Here is a 19,290-nt window from a genome sequence, read left to right as displayed (position 1 = left end):
AACTGCACCGCACCGCACCTTCATCCCGTTTTCCAACGATTCCACATACCGCACAGCACCTTACGCCCTGCGAGTGACGCGAAACCCTTAGGTTCTGCCCAATCTAATCAGATCAGTCGTCTCATATCTTCTGACATACGGGCAGCCACTCACTCGCTCCGGAATCCGTGTTCCCACACCTTAGCTACCCCTACTGTGCCAGTCTGGGCCCCCCGGATTACCAATCTTGGATTTCGCCTCAAATCTGTCATGCATGTCTTGATGCTTCTTCTCTCAATCGAGGCAGTATCTGCGCCAACCCAACCACAACCCGGTCATCCCAACGTCTGCCCATAGCTTCCTTCCCATCTCGTTGCTTCACACTGCCTCACAACGTCCTCGTCACTGGCCCTGCCGCCCTTGTTACGTTATCATTACCACCACAGTACCAATCTACTCACGTCTTGATATCTCTCCCATAGGCTGTTGCACGCCCAGGAGGAACCTGCAGCTTGGGACGCCCGCACGCAAGCGCGCGCGCCCAGACCCAGACAAAACACACACACAAAGGACAAACGCGCACCTTGATAGCCCGCGCGTCTGTCTGGCTCACTAGCTGCAATGGCCCGCATCGACATGCTGAATGCCCCGACAAAACCATGTCACAACTGCCGCCGCCGCCGTCTCCGCTGTGACCGCTCCTACCCCCACTGCCACAAGTGCACCGCGGCCGGCCAGGAGTGTCTGGGCTACGGCAAGCTCTTCCGCTGGACTGAGGGCGTCGCGAGCCGCGGGAAGCTCGCCGGCAAGGCCACAATCACCTTCTCCTCCGCCCCGGAGCCCGAGTCTCGCTCGTCATCCCTCCAACTCGCCGATCCGGCAGCCTCCTCCTCGTCCTCCTCCGGGACCCAGCACCCAGACCTCCCGCCGGCGGCATCCTCGGAACCTGAGCCCAGCAGCGCCCTCGTCATCTCCGCCGCCGCCGTCCGCCCCGGGACCCAGTCGGCCCCATGGACCCTCGTCGACCCTCTCTTCCAGGATGTGGAGCATCACTACCGCCACTACCTCTCATATTGTACATCTCACACCCCATCTCCTCCTCCTCCCACCGCGGAACCAACCTCTCGGTAGGACGCGTCCGAATAGAGTAGGCAAGCTAACCATCTCGGCCTAGTCACAACCCGCGTCTGCAGGGATCTCGTCTCCTGGGACGTCCCAGACCGTAACCCCTTCCGCTCCCTCGTCCCGCTGACGAGGGCGCACCCCCTGCTGCAGCACATCATCGTCGCCGCGTCGGCCGCCCACATGTCCAACCTCTCCCGCGCCGTCTCCTCGGACCCGGTGGCCGACCTCAACGCCCGCCAGGCCCTGAACGACGCCCTCATCGCCAAGCACAAGGCCCTCCGTCTGCTGTCGTCTGCCATCCAGAGCATCGGCAGCAGCGGCGGCGTCGGCGGCGACGTCGTGCTCGCGGCCGTGCTCTTCTTCGTCAACGTCGAGTTGATCGAGAGCGGGCAGTCGGGCTGGAAGCCCCATCTCGAGGGCGCCGGCCGCATCATGGCCTTCCTGCCGCCGGTGGGCTCGGCCGATGAGGCTTTGAGGGATTATGTCATGTCTGATTGCTTCATGTGAGTTTTTCATGTCATTGATGCCGTGTGATGCGATGTGATGTGTCCGGTATTTGGTAATAAATTCTCTGAGCTAATATCTTTCAACCAAAGATATTACATCTTGGCTTCGGCTTTCAACACGTCTCCGCCTACCGCTGCCAAGTCCTACTACCAGTCTGTGCAGGCGTCTTCTATCCTAGGAAGGGCCGCCGCCAATAGCTATCTGTGTTGTCCGCCTGACATTTTGCAAATTCTCCTCGACGCCTCCCAGTTATCGACGACAGAAGCAGATGACCTTGACTCTACAGCGCAGGCTGGCGCGCAGTTACTAGAAAAAGCTTTGGCCTTCGACATTGAGAACTGGGCATACGAGCAGCGAAACATTTCTTACTTCCAGCAGATCCCAGTCGAAAGCCGCATACACGCCGGTTCCGCCCATCGCATCGCCGCCAGCCTGTACATCTTGCACAGCGTCCCGGCGATTTCAAAGCTCGTTTCAGTCAGCCGCGATGAGCTGGATTCGGAGCTCTACTACCATCTTTCCTCCATATCCGATGAAGATCCCAACTTCAAGGCGACTTGTTGGCCGACCTTCATTGCCGGCGCCGGTGCGTCCAATCCCGACAGACGGGCATGGGCCCTCTATCGACTCAAGAGGCTCATGATTGCGACACCGTGGGGTTTCATCACGACTGCCATGGACACCTTGCAGACTATCTGGAGTTTGGAAGAGTCCCTCGACCCCAGCACGCAGACAGAAAGGAGCTGGGTGCAGAAGCTCAAGTCCTCTGACCTCAATTTCCTCATCGTGTGAGCAGGGCAGAGGAGAGCGCATCACAGCCGGAGGCTTGTTGCGACGGCAAATTGGCCGCCGGCATCAATGAAATTGAGCTTCTTCTCTCCTAGCTGCTTACTACGGACCAGCGTTGGCGTCTTCACGGTGTCCGTCGTGGCAAGACCCGTGTTGTAGCTCGCTGAGAATCCCCAAGCATGCATTTCACCTTCTTTTGAAATGGTGTAGCAGTTGTCGATACCTGCTGCAACGAAGACAGCTTTGAGGTCTGCCCAGCCGAGGTTAGCCTCGTTGATACTGTCGCTGGATGGGGGATACTTACCGGGAACGACAGCTGGAACGTTCAGCACCCGAGGACGGTCCCTCGAATCGAATATGATGTGGTCTTCAGGCAGCATCACGAGTGGCATGCCCATCTGGCCGTCGTCGGCTCGACCCCAAACCAGCACTTCGCCTTCCTCAGTGCAAGCAACAGTGTGGTGCAGTCCACATCCGATGTGGCGGATCTTGTATCCCTCGAGGCTCTTGATGACTGTCGGCGAGATCACAGTCGTGAATCCGGTGTCCTCCCGCGTCGAGATTCCACACTGGCCAAAGTTGTTCAACCCGAAAGCCCAAACTTTGCCCGTCGTGTCGATGGCGAAGCTGTGATGCGACCCGGCAAAGATCTTGGCCGTCTTGTTCTTGGGAAGACCGACGCGCTGGGGGACGAGGGTCTCAAAGCGCCGGCGTGCCAAGATACGCCGTCCTAGCTCATTCTGCTCCCCAGATCCCCACGCGAAGACGTTTCCGTCATTGGTGAGAGCGAGGATATGATCTGATCCGCCCGCGAGCTCTTTGATATCCGTGAGCCCTGGGATCAACACTGGCAATCGTTCCGTCGTCTTGGGTGGCTTCTCATGGAGAAAGCCAAAGTTGCCGTCTCCGCCCTGCGCGTGGTTAGCATGGAGTACTCAAAAACGAGTAATCAACTTACGGCAAAGCTTCCCCATCCGTACACTTTTCCTGCAGCCGTCAACGCAAACCCTGCGCTGTTCGTCGCTGCAACTTGCACAACATCAATCTCCTCAGCAAAGTGGACGGCTTCGGGAGTACTCTCGAACGGGTCCAGGATATCCTCCTCGTCCTCTTCGGCCTCTGATTCGGACTTGGAGGGGGGCTTCACGCGTCCCAGGGCACCATCATCGTTGACGCCCCAGGTCAACACCTTGCCGTCATGGGTGAGTGCAACACAGTGCATGCCGCCAACGGCAACTTGGACTACCCCCACCGAGTCGGCATCGAGCAGGCGGTTTAGGCGTGGGCGGGGCGCTTGTGTATGCCGGGGGCCAAGACCCAGCTCGGAGTTTTCGCCGCTTCCGATAACGAAGACGTCGAGTTTCGTCGTAGGTCTCCAAGTCGGCGATGGTCCGGGGCTCGGCTGTTTGGGTTTCGTTGGGTGCTGATCCCGTTTGGTGCTTGCCGTTTGGGCCTATCGGTGTAAGTCGGCATCGATAGCAAAGGCATGGAAGGAGTGTCGGGCGGCACTTACCTTGGTGCGAGACGGCAAAGAAGTCTCCATTCTGTTTTCCTTTCTTCCCTGAACTTTTGGAAAGAATACTAGCGACGAAAGAATTTAACAAACTTGTATGTCATGTCTTCTCTTGACGAACGCTGAGCACCGTGCCAATTTGTATGGCTGCCGCAGGCGATATGGAAGGAAGCTCAGACCACAGCCCTCGGACTTGCTTACCTCAGTACGATTAGTCACCATGCCATTCCTGGCGCTGGGGCAGCTGCTGCCTGGTGGTGCCTGCACCAATTGACCAATGAACACGCCGTCTTGCTTCTTCACGACTCGGATGACTAATGCGTGGAAGGAAGAGATGCAGGCAAGCAGCACGTCTGACACGTTGTTCCAACACAAGGCAGATTTCCAGAATGGTATTGAATCCTGCAGGACAAGTCTACTTCTAAATCAACCTTGGCAACTCACTCCGCGATATGGCAAGCGCCAAGGGTGCTACTAGAACTCTCGAAAGAGTCTTTCACAGTCCGAATGCTTGAGAACCGAAGAAGAACATTGACCGAGTTCGCCTTGTCGTTCGTCCCGCTGGATCTTGCGCCTCCAAACGGATGCGCCCCGATGACTGCCCCAGTGCACTTGTCATTGATGTAGAACATGCCCACCGAGTCTCTCAATCTCTCATTCGCAATCCTGATGGCCTCTCTGTCGCGCGAGAAGAAAGACCCCGCCAAGCCGTACTCACTTGTGGAGTCGATGAGGTCGCACACGTCCTCGAGGCTGTTCGGCAGGGTATCGTCGTAAGTCAGCACCGCAAACAACGGTCCGAAGAGCTCCCGCGTAAGCAGGTCAGACGTGGCGGTCTTGTCGTTCTGGTTGGCCTCCAGGATAGCCGGTTGAATGAAGAGGCCTTTGCTGCCTTCCCTCTTGCCTCCAAAGAGAAGCCGGTGGCCATCCTTCTGGGCATTCTCCAAGAACTCGCCGAATCTTTCGAAAGCTGCCTCGGAAACTATCGGCCGAAGTGGGTGGTGAAGCTGCTTGACGTCGTCGCCATGCGTCATCTTGGCCGCCTCCCTGAGCAACGCCGCCTTGAGATCACCCTGCTCCCACATCGACTTGGGAACATACAGACGCGACAGCGCGCGACACTTTTGTCCTTGGAACTCAAAGGCTGAGCGGACTGCAGCGGAAGCAACCCAGTCGACGTCTTCGCGACACGAGTTGTGGACCAGGTGGAAGTTCTTGCCGCCGCTCTCGCCTACGATACGTGGAAAGGTCTTGTAGACCTGTGTGTCGGTCCCAATCTGCGCGAACAAGCTCTTCAGAACCGCCGAGGATCCCGTGTAATGAAGCCCAGAGAAATGGGGGCTTACCAGCGCGGGCTCGACCACAATTGTGGGGTCTGCTGTGGGAAGGAACTGGACCACCCCCTTGGGCAGCCCGGCTTCCTCCATGATCTGGTACAGGATGTAATTCGACAACACAGCCATGGGCGACGGCTTCCAAAGAACAACATTCCCAAGAATGGCCGGGGTGAAAGCGATGTGCGCTCCCAGCGCGGTGAAGTTGAACGGCGAAACCGCGAGCACGAACCCCTCCAGCGGCCGGTAATCGAGGCTGTTGTACGCGGAGTCGGACTGCTTCAGCGGCTGCTGCTGGTAGATCTGGTGGCAGTAGTAGACGTGGAAGTTGAGGGTGTCGATGACTTCGGTGATGCAGTCGCCTTCCGCCTGCCCGCACGTCTTGCCTTGGCCGAGCATCGTGGCCGCCATGAGCTTCCACCTGTACTTGGTCTCGACGAGCCTCGCGGCGCGCTTGTAGATGGCAGCGCGGTCGCTGAAGGGCATGTTGGCCCATTTGCGGCGCGCCTCCAGGGCACCGGGGATGGCGCGCTTGGTGATGGTCTCTCGGTCGACTTCGTGATACTCCGCTAGTGGGGCGCCATGGTGGTTCCAGGGGTTCTTCTGCGCACTCTTCCGGCCGGTATAGAGGCGGTCGCCGTTTATGATGCTAGGGATTTCGAAGGTTGTGTTTTCGGCCTCGGCAAGGGCAGCTTTCAGAAGCTTGCGCTCCTCTGAACCGGGGGCATAGGAGAACTTTCGTTCCAGTTGTCAGTGGTGAAGATGCGCAGATGCGATGGATTGAAACTCACCCCGTCGGCAGTGGCCGGCTCTGGATACCGTGAAAGTGACATTGTGGTTTGACAGAATGAAAGCGTACGAAGGCTTTGAACAACCTGAAAAGTTTACAGTGACATTTTTTCAAGCTTGCAATCCGGCAAGCCTTAATACCGTCAGCTTGTGAACCCATGCTCGGGCCGGTTGAAGGGTGGGCGAATCAGCGGGGTAGATCTGCACCCCTCAGCACCGGAGAGGCAGGGCCGACGATGCAACAGCCGGCCGGCTCTGTCACTGAGTCTATTGAATATGAGATGAATTTGGATGAGATGACATCTGGCCTATCTTTAATCCCAATGCGTTACGGCCCGAGAGTGTCACTGGTGAGGGGTCACGACAAGAAACCCGATTACCTCGGCCAGCTGGGTTACAAGACTCCCGCACTGAGTTCCAGGACACGATCAAGCGAGCATCAGGCTATACGACATGTTCGAGTTGTGGAAAGTTCGAGAGCGTTGCAACGTGTTGGCGTTCTGACGTCAACTTAGATCAATGAAGTAGATGGAGGCAACGCTTGAGAATGGTATTTTGATTCAACTATGTGTTAATCGACGTGGTGTGCTATCTAGTACGATTTGTCCGCAGTAAGACTCACAAGTCACACCATTTAAACACAGCGCGCTCCATCAACGAGAATCTCCACGCCACTGATAATCGAGCTGGCCGGCTCAGCAAGGAAGAGAGCCACATTAGCCACATCAGAGGGCTCCACGAGGCGCCCAATCGGGATCGCCTCACACTTGGCCTTGATAATTTCCGCCGGCACCGGGCCATCCGCGATGCCCGCAAACTTATTGAGGAGTGGCGTGTTGCCTGAGGTCGGGCAGATCGCGTTGAAACGCAGCTGGTCCCGTGCGAACTCCAGCGCCATGGACTTGGTCGCGGAGGACACGCCGGCCTTGGTGGCGTTGTACCACGTCTGCAAGGCGCCGGGCCGGATCGCGTTTTCGCTGGAGATGACGATGGTCGAGCCGGGGCCGTTCTTTTTCATCTCGGGGATGAGGATCTTGGAGGCGAGGAAGATGCTCTTGACGTTTACCTCGAAGGCGCGGTTGAACTCTTCGAGGGTCACGTCGATGCTCGATTTGTTGGGGTAGCTCCAGCCAGCGTTGTGAACGACGATAGAGGGTGCTTTGCCGAAGCGTTGAACTGAAGTTTCGAGCTGGAACAAACTTCATCAACATCGACCAAAGTTAGCCGTGGTTAGAGAAGTCCACTTACTGCCCTTTTCCAGCTTGCTTCTTCAGCTACGTTGGCTTTGATCTGATAAGCTTGGCTCTCAGAATATCCATCAACCGGACCGTCAGTGGCCTGCAGGTCCAGTCCCAGAACCAGCGCCCCCTGCTTGACGAAAGTCTCAAGGATCCCTCTCCCAAAGCCCTGGGTAGAGCCGGAGACGAGAGCAATCTTTCCTGCTAAACGACCGGTCATTTTGAAAGTTCAAATTAGATTGAGAATCCTGTAAAGGAACTTCGTAGGATACCCTTTTTCAAATTAATGTCATGCCTTGAATGTGGTCGTCGCTGGGTTGGTTTTAGATATCCTTCTTGAAAGACAGTCAACCCCCGGCCCGAGCTCCATGCGGGGGCGTGGTGTTATCGGGGATGCGATCCCGGGGTCGGGTTCAACCCCCGATTGCTCGTATGACTACTACCCCTCAGTCCCCCCGTCGGCCGGGCCGGCGCTGTCACACAACACCGCACTCCTCGCACAGCAACCTCCCCATCTCACCAGCAAAATAGAATGGCCCCATCAACCGCGACTCCGTCTGATTTACACCGCGCCCCTGTGTAAGTGCCGCCATCATCCAGCTCGGACCAGCGAGCTAACATAATCTCAGCGCATGTCTCAAGTGCCGCGCAGCCAAGGTCCGATGCCTGATATCCCGACGGCCGGACCGATGCGATCGCTGCATATCCAATAGTAGCGACTGTGTCTTCACTCAGCCGAAAAGAGCCAGAATCAGAGCCCGGCCATATCCCCAGCCCCGACAGCGCGAGTCGTCTCCACAACCACGCGTATTCGTATCTGAGCATGATGAGACCCGAGAGGATGTCATCCAGCCCACGCCGTCTTCGCATGCATCACCGGTCCCTCCGACGCCGGTAAGCCATGATGCCCCTCACCTTGATGTCGGGCCTCAACCTCCCATTACTGCGGAGATACGTGCGAGAATCATTGCGACGCTGGCGACTCTCAAGGGCAAGAGAGGGGCACCTTTCAGCTTCATCACATCGGGGGACAGACCACCTTTCGGTGCAAGTAATGATCCTGGAGAATCTGGTAGACGGAATTTCCAAGGGCAAGCCAGCCAGCCATCTCAGCCGTCGTTGAAACTTTCATGGCTTCTCACTCCGCTAAAAGTGGGTGGGCCTGGGCAGGCAACTACCAGCCAGGCTGGTCCTCCGGTAAAGATGCCCAGCTACTCGGCATCCATGAGCCTTGGGCAAACTATCACGGACCCAATCGACAATGGCATTATAAGTGAGGCGGCATCAATAGCACTTTTCGAACATTTCATGATCGAGATGAATGCGAAATGGGAATACGTCTTGGACCCCCACTTCGACACACACAACGATGTTAGGCGAAGAAGCCAGCTACTGTTTGCCACAGTGCTGTTTTGTTCCTCCAAGTTTTCCAACTACCAAGATGGGCAGCTATCTCTCAAGACGGATCCTTTTCTTCAAACCCGACTGTGCAGCCTGGCTCGCAACCTGGCTGTCCGCACGTTTGCCGAGGGAGACAGGTCTGTTGAGACTATGCAGGCATTTTACCTACTCGTCTGTTGGAAAGACGAGGATGACGATATCTCATACCTCCACAGCGGCTACGCATTTCAAATACTCCACGACCTGGACTTGGAGCAGAGCAATGGAAATGCCCAGCAGACCGCGAGGCGCAGACGGGCTTGGCTTGCCCTATTTCGACAGGACAAACAGCAAGGCATGTTTTTCATGAGGCGAGCCTCGCTGAATCTCGGAGATGAGGAAGATTCCCCTCGTCTTCTCGATCTGCAGACCTGGTTGAAGATGAATCATTCTCTGCCGCTTGATTTCGTTGCTTGTTGTAGCGCTGATCTGCGACGTATTCAATCCAAGATCCGCGTCATGATTCCAAAGGCATCCTCAACCATGCTTCCTTGTCTCTCTGACCTCTTGGACTCTGAGCTAAACAGATGGAAACTGACTTGGCAACCTCATTTTGATGGAAAAGGCAGGCTGCATCAGAACGACGATCTATCGCTCGATCAGAGACTGCTTTACTCTGGTCAGGACCATCTTTCGGCCCTTGTCGGGGTTTGGGAACAGAGTGTCAGGCTCAATATTTCGTCATCAATTTTGAGACAGGCCCTCATGACTTCAGTGGCCAAAGATTCTCGGTCCTCTGAGCTGCCGTCAGCACCAGCTTCAAGTCTTGGCTTCCCTGCCATGGGAGAGGGGTTGTCATCAGACACGCCTGGTCTGGCGAACAGTGTTCATGGCGCTTTGGGAACGCTGCGTCAACTGCTCAAGTTCCCAACTGACGATCTCCGTCGGGCACCAGATGCTCTAACCCTTCTTGCACCGAATGCAGCACTCTTCTTATGTCTGCTGTTGTGCCTGCCATGCGACGGTATCCTTGGCCCATCATTCCAAAGAACCGCCGTTGGTCTCATAAAAGACATTACTCGGCATGTCAAGAACATGGTACGATCGCCGCAGGATATGGTGAACCTGGACGCGGCGTACTTGGAGTCACTGGCAAATCTGCTGCAGCCAATGACTCCACAGCGTTCACCAACTCTACAAGGTCGCATGGGATCCGATATTCAGCATTTGGGACTCGATGGAGATCAAATGCTACTTGAAGAGACGGAACTTCAGGCAGCTCAAGTGTTAGCTGGAGGAATGGATGCGTTCAATCACAGCGCGGACATCAACAACGCTTTGCTAGGGCTTACTAGCGAGCCGGAGCAAGTGTTGCACATGCAAAGCTTCGCCAACTTGATGGACACGAGTTTCTTTTGGGATGCACCTCCCATGGCAACGGAGAAAAACTATGACTAAAGCAACAACATCTACTTAATAGCAAATTTTTGAAGATGATCGTAGGATCGTGACATTATTTGAGATTACGAATCTCAAATGGAGTTGTCCCCACAGGAGAAGACACCTCCGATGAGACCGTCGCTGTATGACTTCTTGATGCTAAGGATTGTTGAGTAAGTCCCTCCAACAATAATGAAAGCTCCGGAGAGAATCATGAACAGCCCCACAGCTACCATCGCGGCATCTTTCCATTCCCCTTTCTTACATGCAGCCATGGCCTCCACAAGCCAGTGGTGCTGCTCCTGAGGCGTGGCGCTCTGCTCGCGTCTCAACATGGCTGCCGTGTCTGTGACCTTCAGCGGCTTCCGCGCGACATAGAATAACAGCATGAACCCAGGAACAACATTCGTAAAGAAAGGGTTGACCAGCGCTCCTACCAAACTCAAGAAATCGCTGAAGAAAGGCACCACGCCAACGATAACGAACCCGAATACCACGGTCACCAACATCGATCCTACCCATACAGCCCAGTGCTTGACAGTGTTTGCCTGTAGGTGTCTGGTGCCCCGCAAGAACCTCACAAAGCAATACTTGGCCGCAATATGGCTGTACAATACCACAGTCACCAGCAGCCCCGGCAGCGCGATGCCATAGGACACCTTTTTGATCAGGGGCCCAGCTGATCCCAGCGCCGGGCTTGCGAGATACTGCCCAACCTTCGCATAGACAATAGTTGCAATTGCAACACATGTCGCCACGATGAAGGTCTGACCGCAGATGAGTGCCCGCGTGAACTTTTCCGGATGCTTCATTTCTGCCGAAATGGAGAAGAACGTTGCCGAAGCGCCCACTGCAAACAGCTGATTGGAGATCGCCGTCATCGCCTCGGGAAAGGTCGTATTCGGAAACGCGCGGACATCGAGATCGATGGGCCCACTTGCTGGACCGGCGGCTGGACGACTTTGAGTGAGGCAGGCTATAGCTGTTGTCCATATGGCGATGAAGATGACCGTGACTCCCACCCAACTGATCCAGGCGACCTTTTGAAGACCTCGAAAGCCAGTGCCGATCAGAAAGGCGGCGACGGAGGTTACTCCAACGAAGACAGTCGTACAAGCTCCATGCTCCGACAGAGCGTTGAACGCAACCGAGGTAGTGAGCAAACCTGCTCCAGCCGTCATGGCGAGGTAGAGGTAGTAGATGAACCCCACTACTTCTCTAGCCCCTTTCCCGAAGAGGAGCTCGCTCGCATCTGCTATGCTGTGCATGTGTGGGTAATATTGTCTGGCGTTGCCGCACAGGTAGCCGGCGACGGTTGATATCATGGCTAAGACAAGAAAACAGAGAATGCCGGGAAAGAACTCGAGGACATGAAAGGTTCGTGGGAGGCTGAGAGCCCCGAGGCCGATCTGGAATTTTGCGACAAGGACAGCCGCAGCCTGCCAGGATACGCCTCGAAAGTTGACCTCACCATTTTCGTTGCTAAAGACGTCCTCGAAGAGTTGTCCGTTTGCTTGCGATTCGACGGTGCTTAGGTCATGGCCCTCTTTCGTGGTGTTTCCGTTGACGTCAAGAGCTTTCATGTTGATATTACTTGACGAATGTTTCGATAAGCACTGCTGGTTTGAAGCATGAATTATTAAGTCTTACCATCAGCATCCTTTTGTAATTTTGACAAACTTGTCTGAATAGTACCAAGATGCCACAAAACTCGGACCGACAGCCCCTGTGACCGGTCCAGCAACTTAGAAGATAACAAGGCGGACCAAACTAGCAAGATGACAGATAAGAAAGAAATCACTTGGGTTTTGAATGGTACCATATGCTAATAAGAGACGTCGGCTTATCTTTCCAGCTGTAACAATGGACGACCTCTTTGGACCCTGGAGCTTATAACTTCTCAGATAAGATAGACTCACGCTCTTGAGCTCTTTTGCATTTGAATAATTTACCTAACAGAAACAAATTTTAGGTGGTTTACATTACTGATTGCGGGAATGGTGGGGATTAGGTCCGGGGAAGAAACAGAAACCATCGCTTTCCCCGAGGGGTTTTTGCGCGCCTGCTCTGCTTTTGCAAAATCCTTGGAGCTTTCAAATTATCTAATTGTAATTAAGTTACAGTTAAAAGCTCTCATCTAGGCCCGAGAGAGATTCGTGATCCATGACGTGGGGAGATGACCGTGGGGGTGATCTCCTCCGGGCCGAGATGACCCACCGCCAAATACTCGGGCCGGTAACCTCATTGTATCAAAAGTAACAATGAAAGTAGCTTCAGAGCTGATTCTAAGTCTTCCGAGAGAATACCATTCTTTAATTTGATCCTTGAAGCGCCTTCGCCGCACACAAACGTGCCATATACCTGATAGACAAGCATCATGGGAAACAACACTCCACTCACAATTGCCGTCATCGGCTGCGGTCAGTTTTCCCATACCCCGTTGCACAGCTCGACACCAGTTTCTAACACGCATACCTACAGGCACTCTTGGTACCGCAATTTCAAAAGGCATACTCGACCCCTTGGACAAGCAAAGCCACACCATAAACCGGGTTATCGCCACAGTCGGCACCGAGGCCTCAAAACGTCGCGTCGAGGAGGAGTTGTCTGATTCCTCGGCGCGACTGAAGGTACTTCTGCAAAAGGACAATGAAGCTGCCATGCGGGACGCAGATGTGGTTATCGTAGCTACAAAGCCCGTCAAGAGAAGCGAAGTTTTCGCAGCTCAGGGAGTCAAGGAGGCTCTTCGAGGCAAACTAGTCATCAGCATCATGGCCGGGATCACCACCAAAGAGCTCGCCCGTCTCGCTGTCGGAAATGGGGAATCATCTGATGACCAGACACCCTTTCAGGCTGTCCGGGTAATGCCTAATATGGCCGCCAAGATTCGTGAGGCCTTGAGCCTGTGTACGGCAGACTTCGACACACTTACGGATGCCAATAAGGAGATCGCAACATGGATCTTTAACCAAGTCGGCCAAAGCCGCTTCATACCGGAAAGTTCATTTGATATCTCTGCAGTTCTTGTCGGGTGTGCTGGGTCGCTTCTGCTTTTGGCTGTCGATGGCCTCCTAGATGCAGCTGTTGCTGAGGGTGTGAAGCGGCCGGAGGCGCAGGATATGGCTTTTACCAGCGCAATCGGTATGATGAAGCTGGTGCCTGCTGGAAACCATCCGAGCGTCTTGCGGGAGAAGATTGCATCGCCTGGAGGCTGTTCAATCAGGGCACTATTGGAGTTGGAGAGGTTGGGAGTCAGGTCAGCATACACAAGCGCCATCATGGCAGCGGCGGCTCGCTCCAAGGAGATGTCCAACTCTTAGCTTATTGAGTAATTTATACTCGTTGACATTCCTATCCTGACAACTTATGTGTTCCTTATGTACCATCATCTCCTTTAAAGTTCCAAATTGACATGTTCATCTCGTACGTTCGCATCTTCCTTCGGCTGAGGAAACTCTTCAATGACCCATGGATCCCCAAAGATCGTGATTACGTTCGGTGCCTTGTCGTCGACATCTAGAAACAGAGAATAGAGGCCTTCATATAGCACCCGGTTTCCCACTTCATCGACTCGGACGAGCTGCTCCATCTTGATGATAATTTCCTCCTTCCTCTCCTCGCCAGGCTTGATATTGCGAAGACGCGTGTATCCGACCAGAGTCTTATGAGGCCATGGCTTCGGACCGGCCTCCGACCGTAGGAATACGAGCGCGACGTAGTCTGAAATCACATTTCCCTCGTTCTTGGCGGAGACGGTCACGGTGACCATACGCCTTTCCAGGCCACGCTGCCAGGAGGGAATTTCAGAAGGGGCATCGTCGTTTGCTTCTGCGGCCATTTGAGCAATATCAATATCATGGACGTTCGACGCTGGCTTCATATCCACACTAAACTTTGTGTAGTGCAAACCAAACCCGTAAGGGACCGGCGTTTCTCCAGTGTACCACCTGTAGGTGCGCCCGAGACCAGAGTTGCCAGGCCCAGGTCTGAGGTTCATATCGGTGGCTGGGACAGCATCATTGTATGATGCCGGGTACTGCGTGACGGAGAGACGACCAGCAGGCGCCGCGCGACCGAAGACGATGTCCAGAATCGCCTTTCCGCCCGATTGACCAGGGTATCCGCCCCAGAGAATCGCGTTCACGGAGTCGTTTGCAAGTAGTTCTGTGTCGTCAACCTGCCCGCCTCCGAATTGAAGAACAACTAGCGGCTTTCCCACTTCCGAGAGGGCACGAAGGAGCTTCAGTTGAGGCTCAGGCCACGCCAAAGTGCTGCGGTCGAGAGTCTCTTGCTCCAGGGTGTTGTCTACGCCGCCCATGAAAATGACGACATCCGCGACTTGAGCTGCCTTGATAGCCTGTGCGAATGATGAGTCGGACTTGTTCATCCTCGATCCAAGGAAGTAGGTGAAATCCAGGCCAAGGTCCTTCGCGGCCTTTCGTGGAGAGATGAGGTATGGAGCAGGACCGAAGTAGTTTCCTTGCATTTGCGTTGTCGCGCTAACCCATGGCCCAATGAGGGCATATTTCTTCGAGGAATCAGGAGACAGAGGCAAAATGCCATCATTCTTCAGAAGAACAGCGCCTTCGACGGCTGCCCGATACGCAAGATCTTGCGCCTCTTTGGTGTTGACCTCGTCCCAGCCTAGAGAGCGCAACGGGTCTTTCCTGTCCGAGTCGAACAAGCCGACCGACACGAGAGATGTATACATCCGCGTCAGTGCCTTATCCACGTCTTTTTCGGAGATCAGCGACTGGTTCCAAGCAGACTGAAGAGCCTCTGATCCGGGAAAAGCGTTGCATTCAAGATCCGTGCCCGCTTTCATGGACCATGCTGCGGCGTGTCCTAGATCGGGAGCATAATGATGGTACGAGACCATCAGCGCGACGCAGTCACAGTCTGTGGAGACATACTGCCCGTCCCCGTTCCATCCCCAGTGCTTCCGTAAAATGTCCTCGATAAGGTAGCTGTTCGCACAAAGAGGCGTGCCATTGATGCCGTTATAGCTGCACATGAAGGATCCGACGTTCTTCTCGACGGCACATGTCTTGAATGGTGGAAGGTAGTATTCGGACAAATCTTGAGTGCTGATGATGGCGTTAAAGCCGGAGCGGTCTACACCTTGGTAGTTCTCGAAATCATTGGCTGCGTAATGCTTGCAGGTTGCGATGAGTTTCTTATCGGGATCATCTCCTTCCAGGCCTGAAAGCATAGCTGAGACATATTTCTGCAGATGGAAGGTATCCTCGCCAGGAGTCTCTTGGCCACGACCCCATCGGGGATCTTTGAAAGCGTTGATGTTGGGAGACTAAGTTCGTCAGTAGGTTCTGGGACCAATGAAAGCGTGCTCATCGGCTACCCACGTAGAGGTCAAGCCCAGACCTGCCAGCGTTGCTGAAGGCTCTGGCCTCCCTGCTCACAACCTCTCCCACCGCCCGCACTAGTTCATCGTCAAATGCGGAGCCGAGAAGAATAGGTTGAGGAAAGGAAGTCGCGTAGCTGAAGTTCCCTTTGGAGGTAAATTTCGTCCCTGGCGATCTTGCGACGCCATGAAGCCCCTCACTCCACCATTCATAGGGCAGAACCCGAAGCCTGGGAATACCTGGTGCTTCGTTTACCAGGTTGTCGAGCTTCTCCCAGATAGTAAGTTCGGCAACCAACGCCGCCGCCCTCTGTTTGTCGGAGAGCGACTTGTCACAGACGTCATTGGAGCAGAGTGGATCTCGTGTGCAATCTGGAAAGTTTCCTGGAGCTTTCTCATCGAAAATGGGGTTGATAATCTCGTAAACCTCGATCCTTTTCATTGTAAGCATTGAAATAATACTCATTGGTGGTTCCTAGACTTGGAAACTCACATATTTTCTTCGTCACACGGTATCAGCGACTCCGTGCAAACGGTTCCAGATGCATCGCATGTGCTTTGCGCATCGCTGATTTGGGATCCCTTGATATTGATCTCGTTCCCGCAGACACACAGACCTCCCCTGTAATAATCAGTATCACAATCAAACACACTGATGAGCACGATGTCTATACCTGTCGTGTTTGATGCCCGCCAGCGAGTACCCAGCCTGGCCGCACAGCCTGGCGCATGAATCAACCGTGTTGTGTCGAGTGAGCGACGCGCCGTTGATGAAGGCTTTCAAGTTCGGTGTGTCGTCAAAACAGCGCCGGCTACCGATTTCCGGCGCATACTCTGGCGCCGGAAGGCAGGTCCGCGAGGTTAAGGGCTTCTGGGCATCGTCGGCATACGCTCCGACCGTCAGAGCAATCCCCTGAATCAATAGAATGAGCTCCTCAGTGTTTTTAGGCCTCATCGCGACAACCGATCGAGGCGATGTATTCCTCTACGAGATGGATGAGGTGAGATTCGTGTGTCGCCTTAACCCCTGATAGCAGTGTCGTATCACTACCCCGCGTCGGCTGCGGGGCCGCGTACCTTGGCACAGGCGGAATGCCGCCCCTGTGTGACATTGGGATGTAAATCCTTCGCTGACAGTGGTTTAGACTTCTTAGAACGCGCATAACTCGTGAAATGCACAATTCGATAAGACGCACACATTCATTTCTGGTAAAAGCCCGGGTGATATCCTGCTCATCCATGCTTCCATTACACAATTGGCTCTCTTCCTCACGAGAGGGACGGGATAAGTCGTGTTGCCCATGCGGGACAGAAATCCTCGAGCTACTGTGTGGTTCGCGCTTATTCTATTCGCGTTGGCATGGTTAAATGAAGTGCAGTTATCAGCGACGTTCGTTCCGTGGCCAAGCTTTCGCGACGGGCGAATAGGGGCTGAGGATGCCAGCTTACATAGTCTATGATATGTTGGGAAATTCTTCAAATTAGAAAATGCCTTCCTATGAGTAATTGAGACTCACTGGAGACTTTTATGAACCTGTTGTCATTGAAGAAAGCTGTTTCTAACGCATCTTTTCTTCGGAAATCTTTGGCAAACTTGGTAACATGGGCCAGAATAGTAACTACAACGACTCATGATGCTCAATCTGAAATGATTCTGCCACGGGCATACAGACATCACGAGATCATAACGGCATTCGAATCAATGAGAATTTGGAGCATGGCTTTTCATCGTTGATGCCTTTCGCCTGCTTAGCAATATGGGACTACCAAATCTCAAATTCGGCTTCTTTGTATCCTGCGGAAATGAGATCACCAACGGCTGCATTATAAAATCGACCAATTCCATGAGAGCAGAACCCACTGATCAACTCCCATCCACCTGCATCTCGTGGTCGGAGAAGGATGGCGGAATAAGCTTGCTTAACGTAGCATATCGCGTCTCCTAGTCGTGCTTCTTTAGGCACCAATCCTATTTCGCCCTCGGAATCTAGACATAGAGAGTATCCATATAGAGACGAATGTATATAGTCAGAAACCTCAGTATTCGGTTCGTTGGAAAGCCAATGTTCGATCGCGGAGCTGCTGTAACCCTGGAGGCTTTGTTAGTAAATGGAACGATTTCGGCTGCGAATGGCCACTCCTTATTTTCGCGTTGCCTCTTTCCGAAATGGGGACTCACACGCAAAAGAAGTACTAGTATGACGTAGGGTTCATACTTTTGATTTCGGAATTCTTTCACAAGCATTAGCGGAACATTGCGCTGAAAATTATGAGCAACATCGACAAACCTTGAAGAATTATTTCATCAGGGCTTTCATGGGCCGCTTCATGGTCCCAAGGGTTGCTGTTATCAATGCTACTCAGCATACTCCTCACTTGCCCTTCTAGCAGCAAGATTTCAGTGGCCATGAAAGGTGTTCCGATATGCTCAACCGCCGAGACCTTGTAGCCCTCTACATGCATGATTGCATGATTGCCTGTGCACCTTCCACAGGAACACATTCGAGATCGAACTGCAAAAGTTTTCCTTCCAGCTGGAAACAAGTCATCATCCAAATCATCTGGCCCGCCAATCCTAGGCACACCCTCGATATGGATATTAACGCATTGGTTTGTCCAGGATGGAATCTACGAAGGCATTGCCATCTGATGAGGATGTCTACTGAACGATAGAACTGAAAGATCAGACTCAGACTCAAGCAAGTACTGTGCGACCTTGAAGAACGTGATTTCGAACCCGTCTGTGTAACTGATTAAGTTGTCAAAAGCAGCGCCGCTTGCTTGTGTCAAACCCTTTAGAGCGAATATCTTATCTCGAGCATCGGTGGCTGCACAGCCTAATGTTTTGGCGATGGCGTCCTTGAGTCCTTGCGCCTTCACCTCCCAAGTACAACTCTTAAGCGAAAAGGGGGGCGGTTTTTGAGTTACCCGATCATAATTGTAGCCAAACACGCATTCACTGAGTAGAATTGATCGTGAAGAGGATGGGCCACAAAGGATAGCGGCGTCAGGAAAAGTGGCAAGCTTTGAGTTGTTGGCCTCTTGAAGTACCCACACCCTATTGAACCATGGTCGCTCAAAGAGAGTGTCCATGGCTTCCGCCACTTCCGTTGAAGGAATCGGTCGGTCTAGATCCCATCCACGCGGTTTACGCACTTTGGGTGTTTGTTCTGCTAGTGCTAGTTCCTCAAAGAGAATGCGACTTGATGGTGTTTCCTCCCCTAGGTAGATGTCAACTCGATATGAAGCTGCGTAAACCTGACCCATCATGCGAACTTGATGTGTTTTTTCCATATTGTCTTGTTGGTTCATGCAGATGGCGTCGATCCAGAGCAGACGAAAAGACGTCTGCGAGCGGAGATTTCGAAGCGCTCCGTGGCAATTTCGAGTGACCTTGATCTGAGCTCCGTCTGAACCCAGGGTAATTGGAAGTGAATCGGAGGCGGCGCCCCATGTGTATGACAATGCTTCATATTTCGGAAATCCAGGAGGGCGAAAGACGCTTTCGTGCCATTTTCTCGCGGGTTTCTTGATGGTGCTTTTGGTGTCATTAATGCTGATGGCGTCATCGTTGTGTCTACCATAGGCCTGCTCCGTGCTCTCAATGACCAGCTCTTGCAACTCATCTGCAAGTCTGTTTTTAGGTGCTTCTGCAGACGAAGATTCTCCATCAGAACCAGAAGGAAATTCTCCATCGATGGGGCCATAGAAGCAGTCTCCTGTACATCCTCGTGGATCGACAGCTCTGCATTCCCATTCTTCTATCTTCGGCACAATCGGATTTTCATCTAGGAAGCTGCAGACAATCGGCGCATTTCGATCTTCAGCCGGATG

General features: G+C 53.6%; 8 protein-coding genes across 8 annotated transcripts; 3 read left to right on the top strand and 5 right to left on the bottom strand.

Moving 5' to 3' along the window:
- Positions 1-600: 600 nt before the first annotated feature.
- acr-2-1 (Acriflavine sensitivity control protein acr-2) lies at positions 601-2,403 on the top strand (the record flags this gene model as incomplete). Its single annotated transcript, XM_037329032.1, has 3 exons — positions 601-1,054; positions 1,154-1,607; positions 1,701-2,403. The coding sequence occupies 3 exons, from the start codon at positions 601-603 to the stop codon at positions 2,401-2,403; spliced, it is 1,611 nt and encodes a 536-aa protein (XP_037173081.1).
- A 20-nt stretch (positions 2,404-2,423) lies between these two features.
- Positions 2,424-3,943, bottom strand: pim1-0 (Protein pim1; the record flags this gene model as incomplete). Its single annotated transcript, XM_037329031.1, has 4 exons — positions 2,424-2,650; positions 2,705-3,311; positions 3,359-3,853; positions 3,914-3,943. The coding sequence occupies 4 exons, from the start codon at positions 3,941-3,943 to the stop codon at positions 2,424-2,426; spliced, it is 1,359 nt and encodes a 452-aa protein (XP_037172550.1).
- Positions 3,944-4,353: 410 nt separating this feature from the next.
- Positions 4,354-6,080, bottom strand: pruA (Delta-1-pyrroline-5-carboxylate dehydrogenase; the record flags this gene model as incomplete). The annotated part of the gene is made up of 2 exons (XM_037329030.1): positions 4,354-5,982; positions 6,039-6,080. The coding sequence occupies 2 exons, from the start codon at positions 6,078-6,080 to the stop codon at positions 4,354-4,356; spliced, it is 1,671 nt and encodes a 556-aa protein (XP_037172549.1).
- A 590-nt stretch (positions 6,081-6,670) lies between these two features.
- CGCA056_v013787 (4-formylbenzenesulfonate dehydrogenase TsaC1/TsaC2) lies at positions 6,671-7,494 on the bottom strand (the record flags this gene model as incomplete). The annotated part of the gene is made up of 2 exons (XM_037329029.1): positions 6,671-7,225; positions 7,285-7,494. The coding sequence occupies 2 exons, from the start codon at positions 7,492-7,494 to the stop codon at positions 6,671-6,673; spliced, it is 765 nt and encodes a 254-aa protein (XP_037173280.1).
- Positions 7,495-8,477: 983 nt separating this feature from the next.
- On the top strand, positions 8,478-10,112 carry CGCA056_v013786 (uncharacterized protein; the record flags this gene model as incomplete). The annotated part of the gene is made up of 1 exon (XM_037329028.1): positions 8,478-10,112. The coding sequence occupies one exon, from the start codon at positions 8,478-8,480 to the stop codon at positions 10,110-10,112; it is 1,635 nt and encodes a 544-aa protein (XP_037172546.1).
- Positions 10,113-10,186: 74 nt separating this feature from the next.
- mtr-2 (N amino acid transport system protein) lies at positions 10,187-11,677 on the bottom strand (the record flags this gene model as incomplete). The annotated part of the gene is made up of 1 exon (XM_037329027.1): positions 10,187-11,677. One exon carries the CDS (start codon positions 11,675-11,677, stop codon positions 10,187-10,189), a length of 1,491 nt encoding a protein of 496 aa, XP_037172545.1.
- Positions 11,678-12,471: 794 nt separating this feature from the next.
- On the top strand, positions 12,472-13,414 carry P5CR-0 (Pyrroline-5-carboxylate reductase; the record flags this gene model as incomplete). The annotated part of the gene is made up of 2 exons (XM_037329026.1): positions 12,472-12,514; positions 12,576-13,414. 2 exons carry the CDS (start codon positions 12,472-12,474, stop codon positions 13,412-13,414), a joined length of 882 nt encoding a protein of 293 aa, XP_037172544.1.
- A 74-nt stretch (positions 13,415-13,488) lies between these two features.
- bxlB (putative exo-1,4-beta-xylosidase bxlB) lies at positions 13,489-16,411 on the bottom strand (the record flags this gene model as incomplete). The annotated part of the gene is made up of 4 exons (XM_037329025.1): positions 13,489-15,402; positions 15,458-15,890; positions 15,950-16,078; positions 16,131-16,411. The coding sequence occupies 4 exons, from the start codon at positions 16,409-16,411 to the stop codon at positions 13,489-13,491; spliced, it is 2,757 nt and encodes a 918-aa protein (XP_037172548.1).
- Positions 16,412-19,290: the final 2,879 nt, after the last annotated feature.

Source organism: Colletotrichum aenigma (assembly GCF_013390185.1).
Source record: "Colletotrichum aenigma strain Cg56 chromosome Unknown KSG_Cg56_contig09, whole genome shotgun sequence".
NCBI classification, from domain to species: domain Eukaryota; kingdom Fungi; phylum Ascomycota; class Sordariomycetes; order Glomerellales; family Glomerellaceae; genus Colletotrichum; species Colletotrichum aenigma.
Note: the sequence above shows the minus strand (reverse complement) of the source record. Positions and strands in the feature narration are given on the sequence as shown.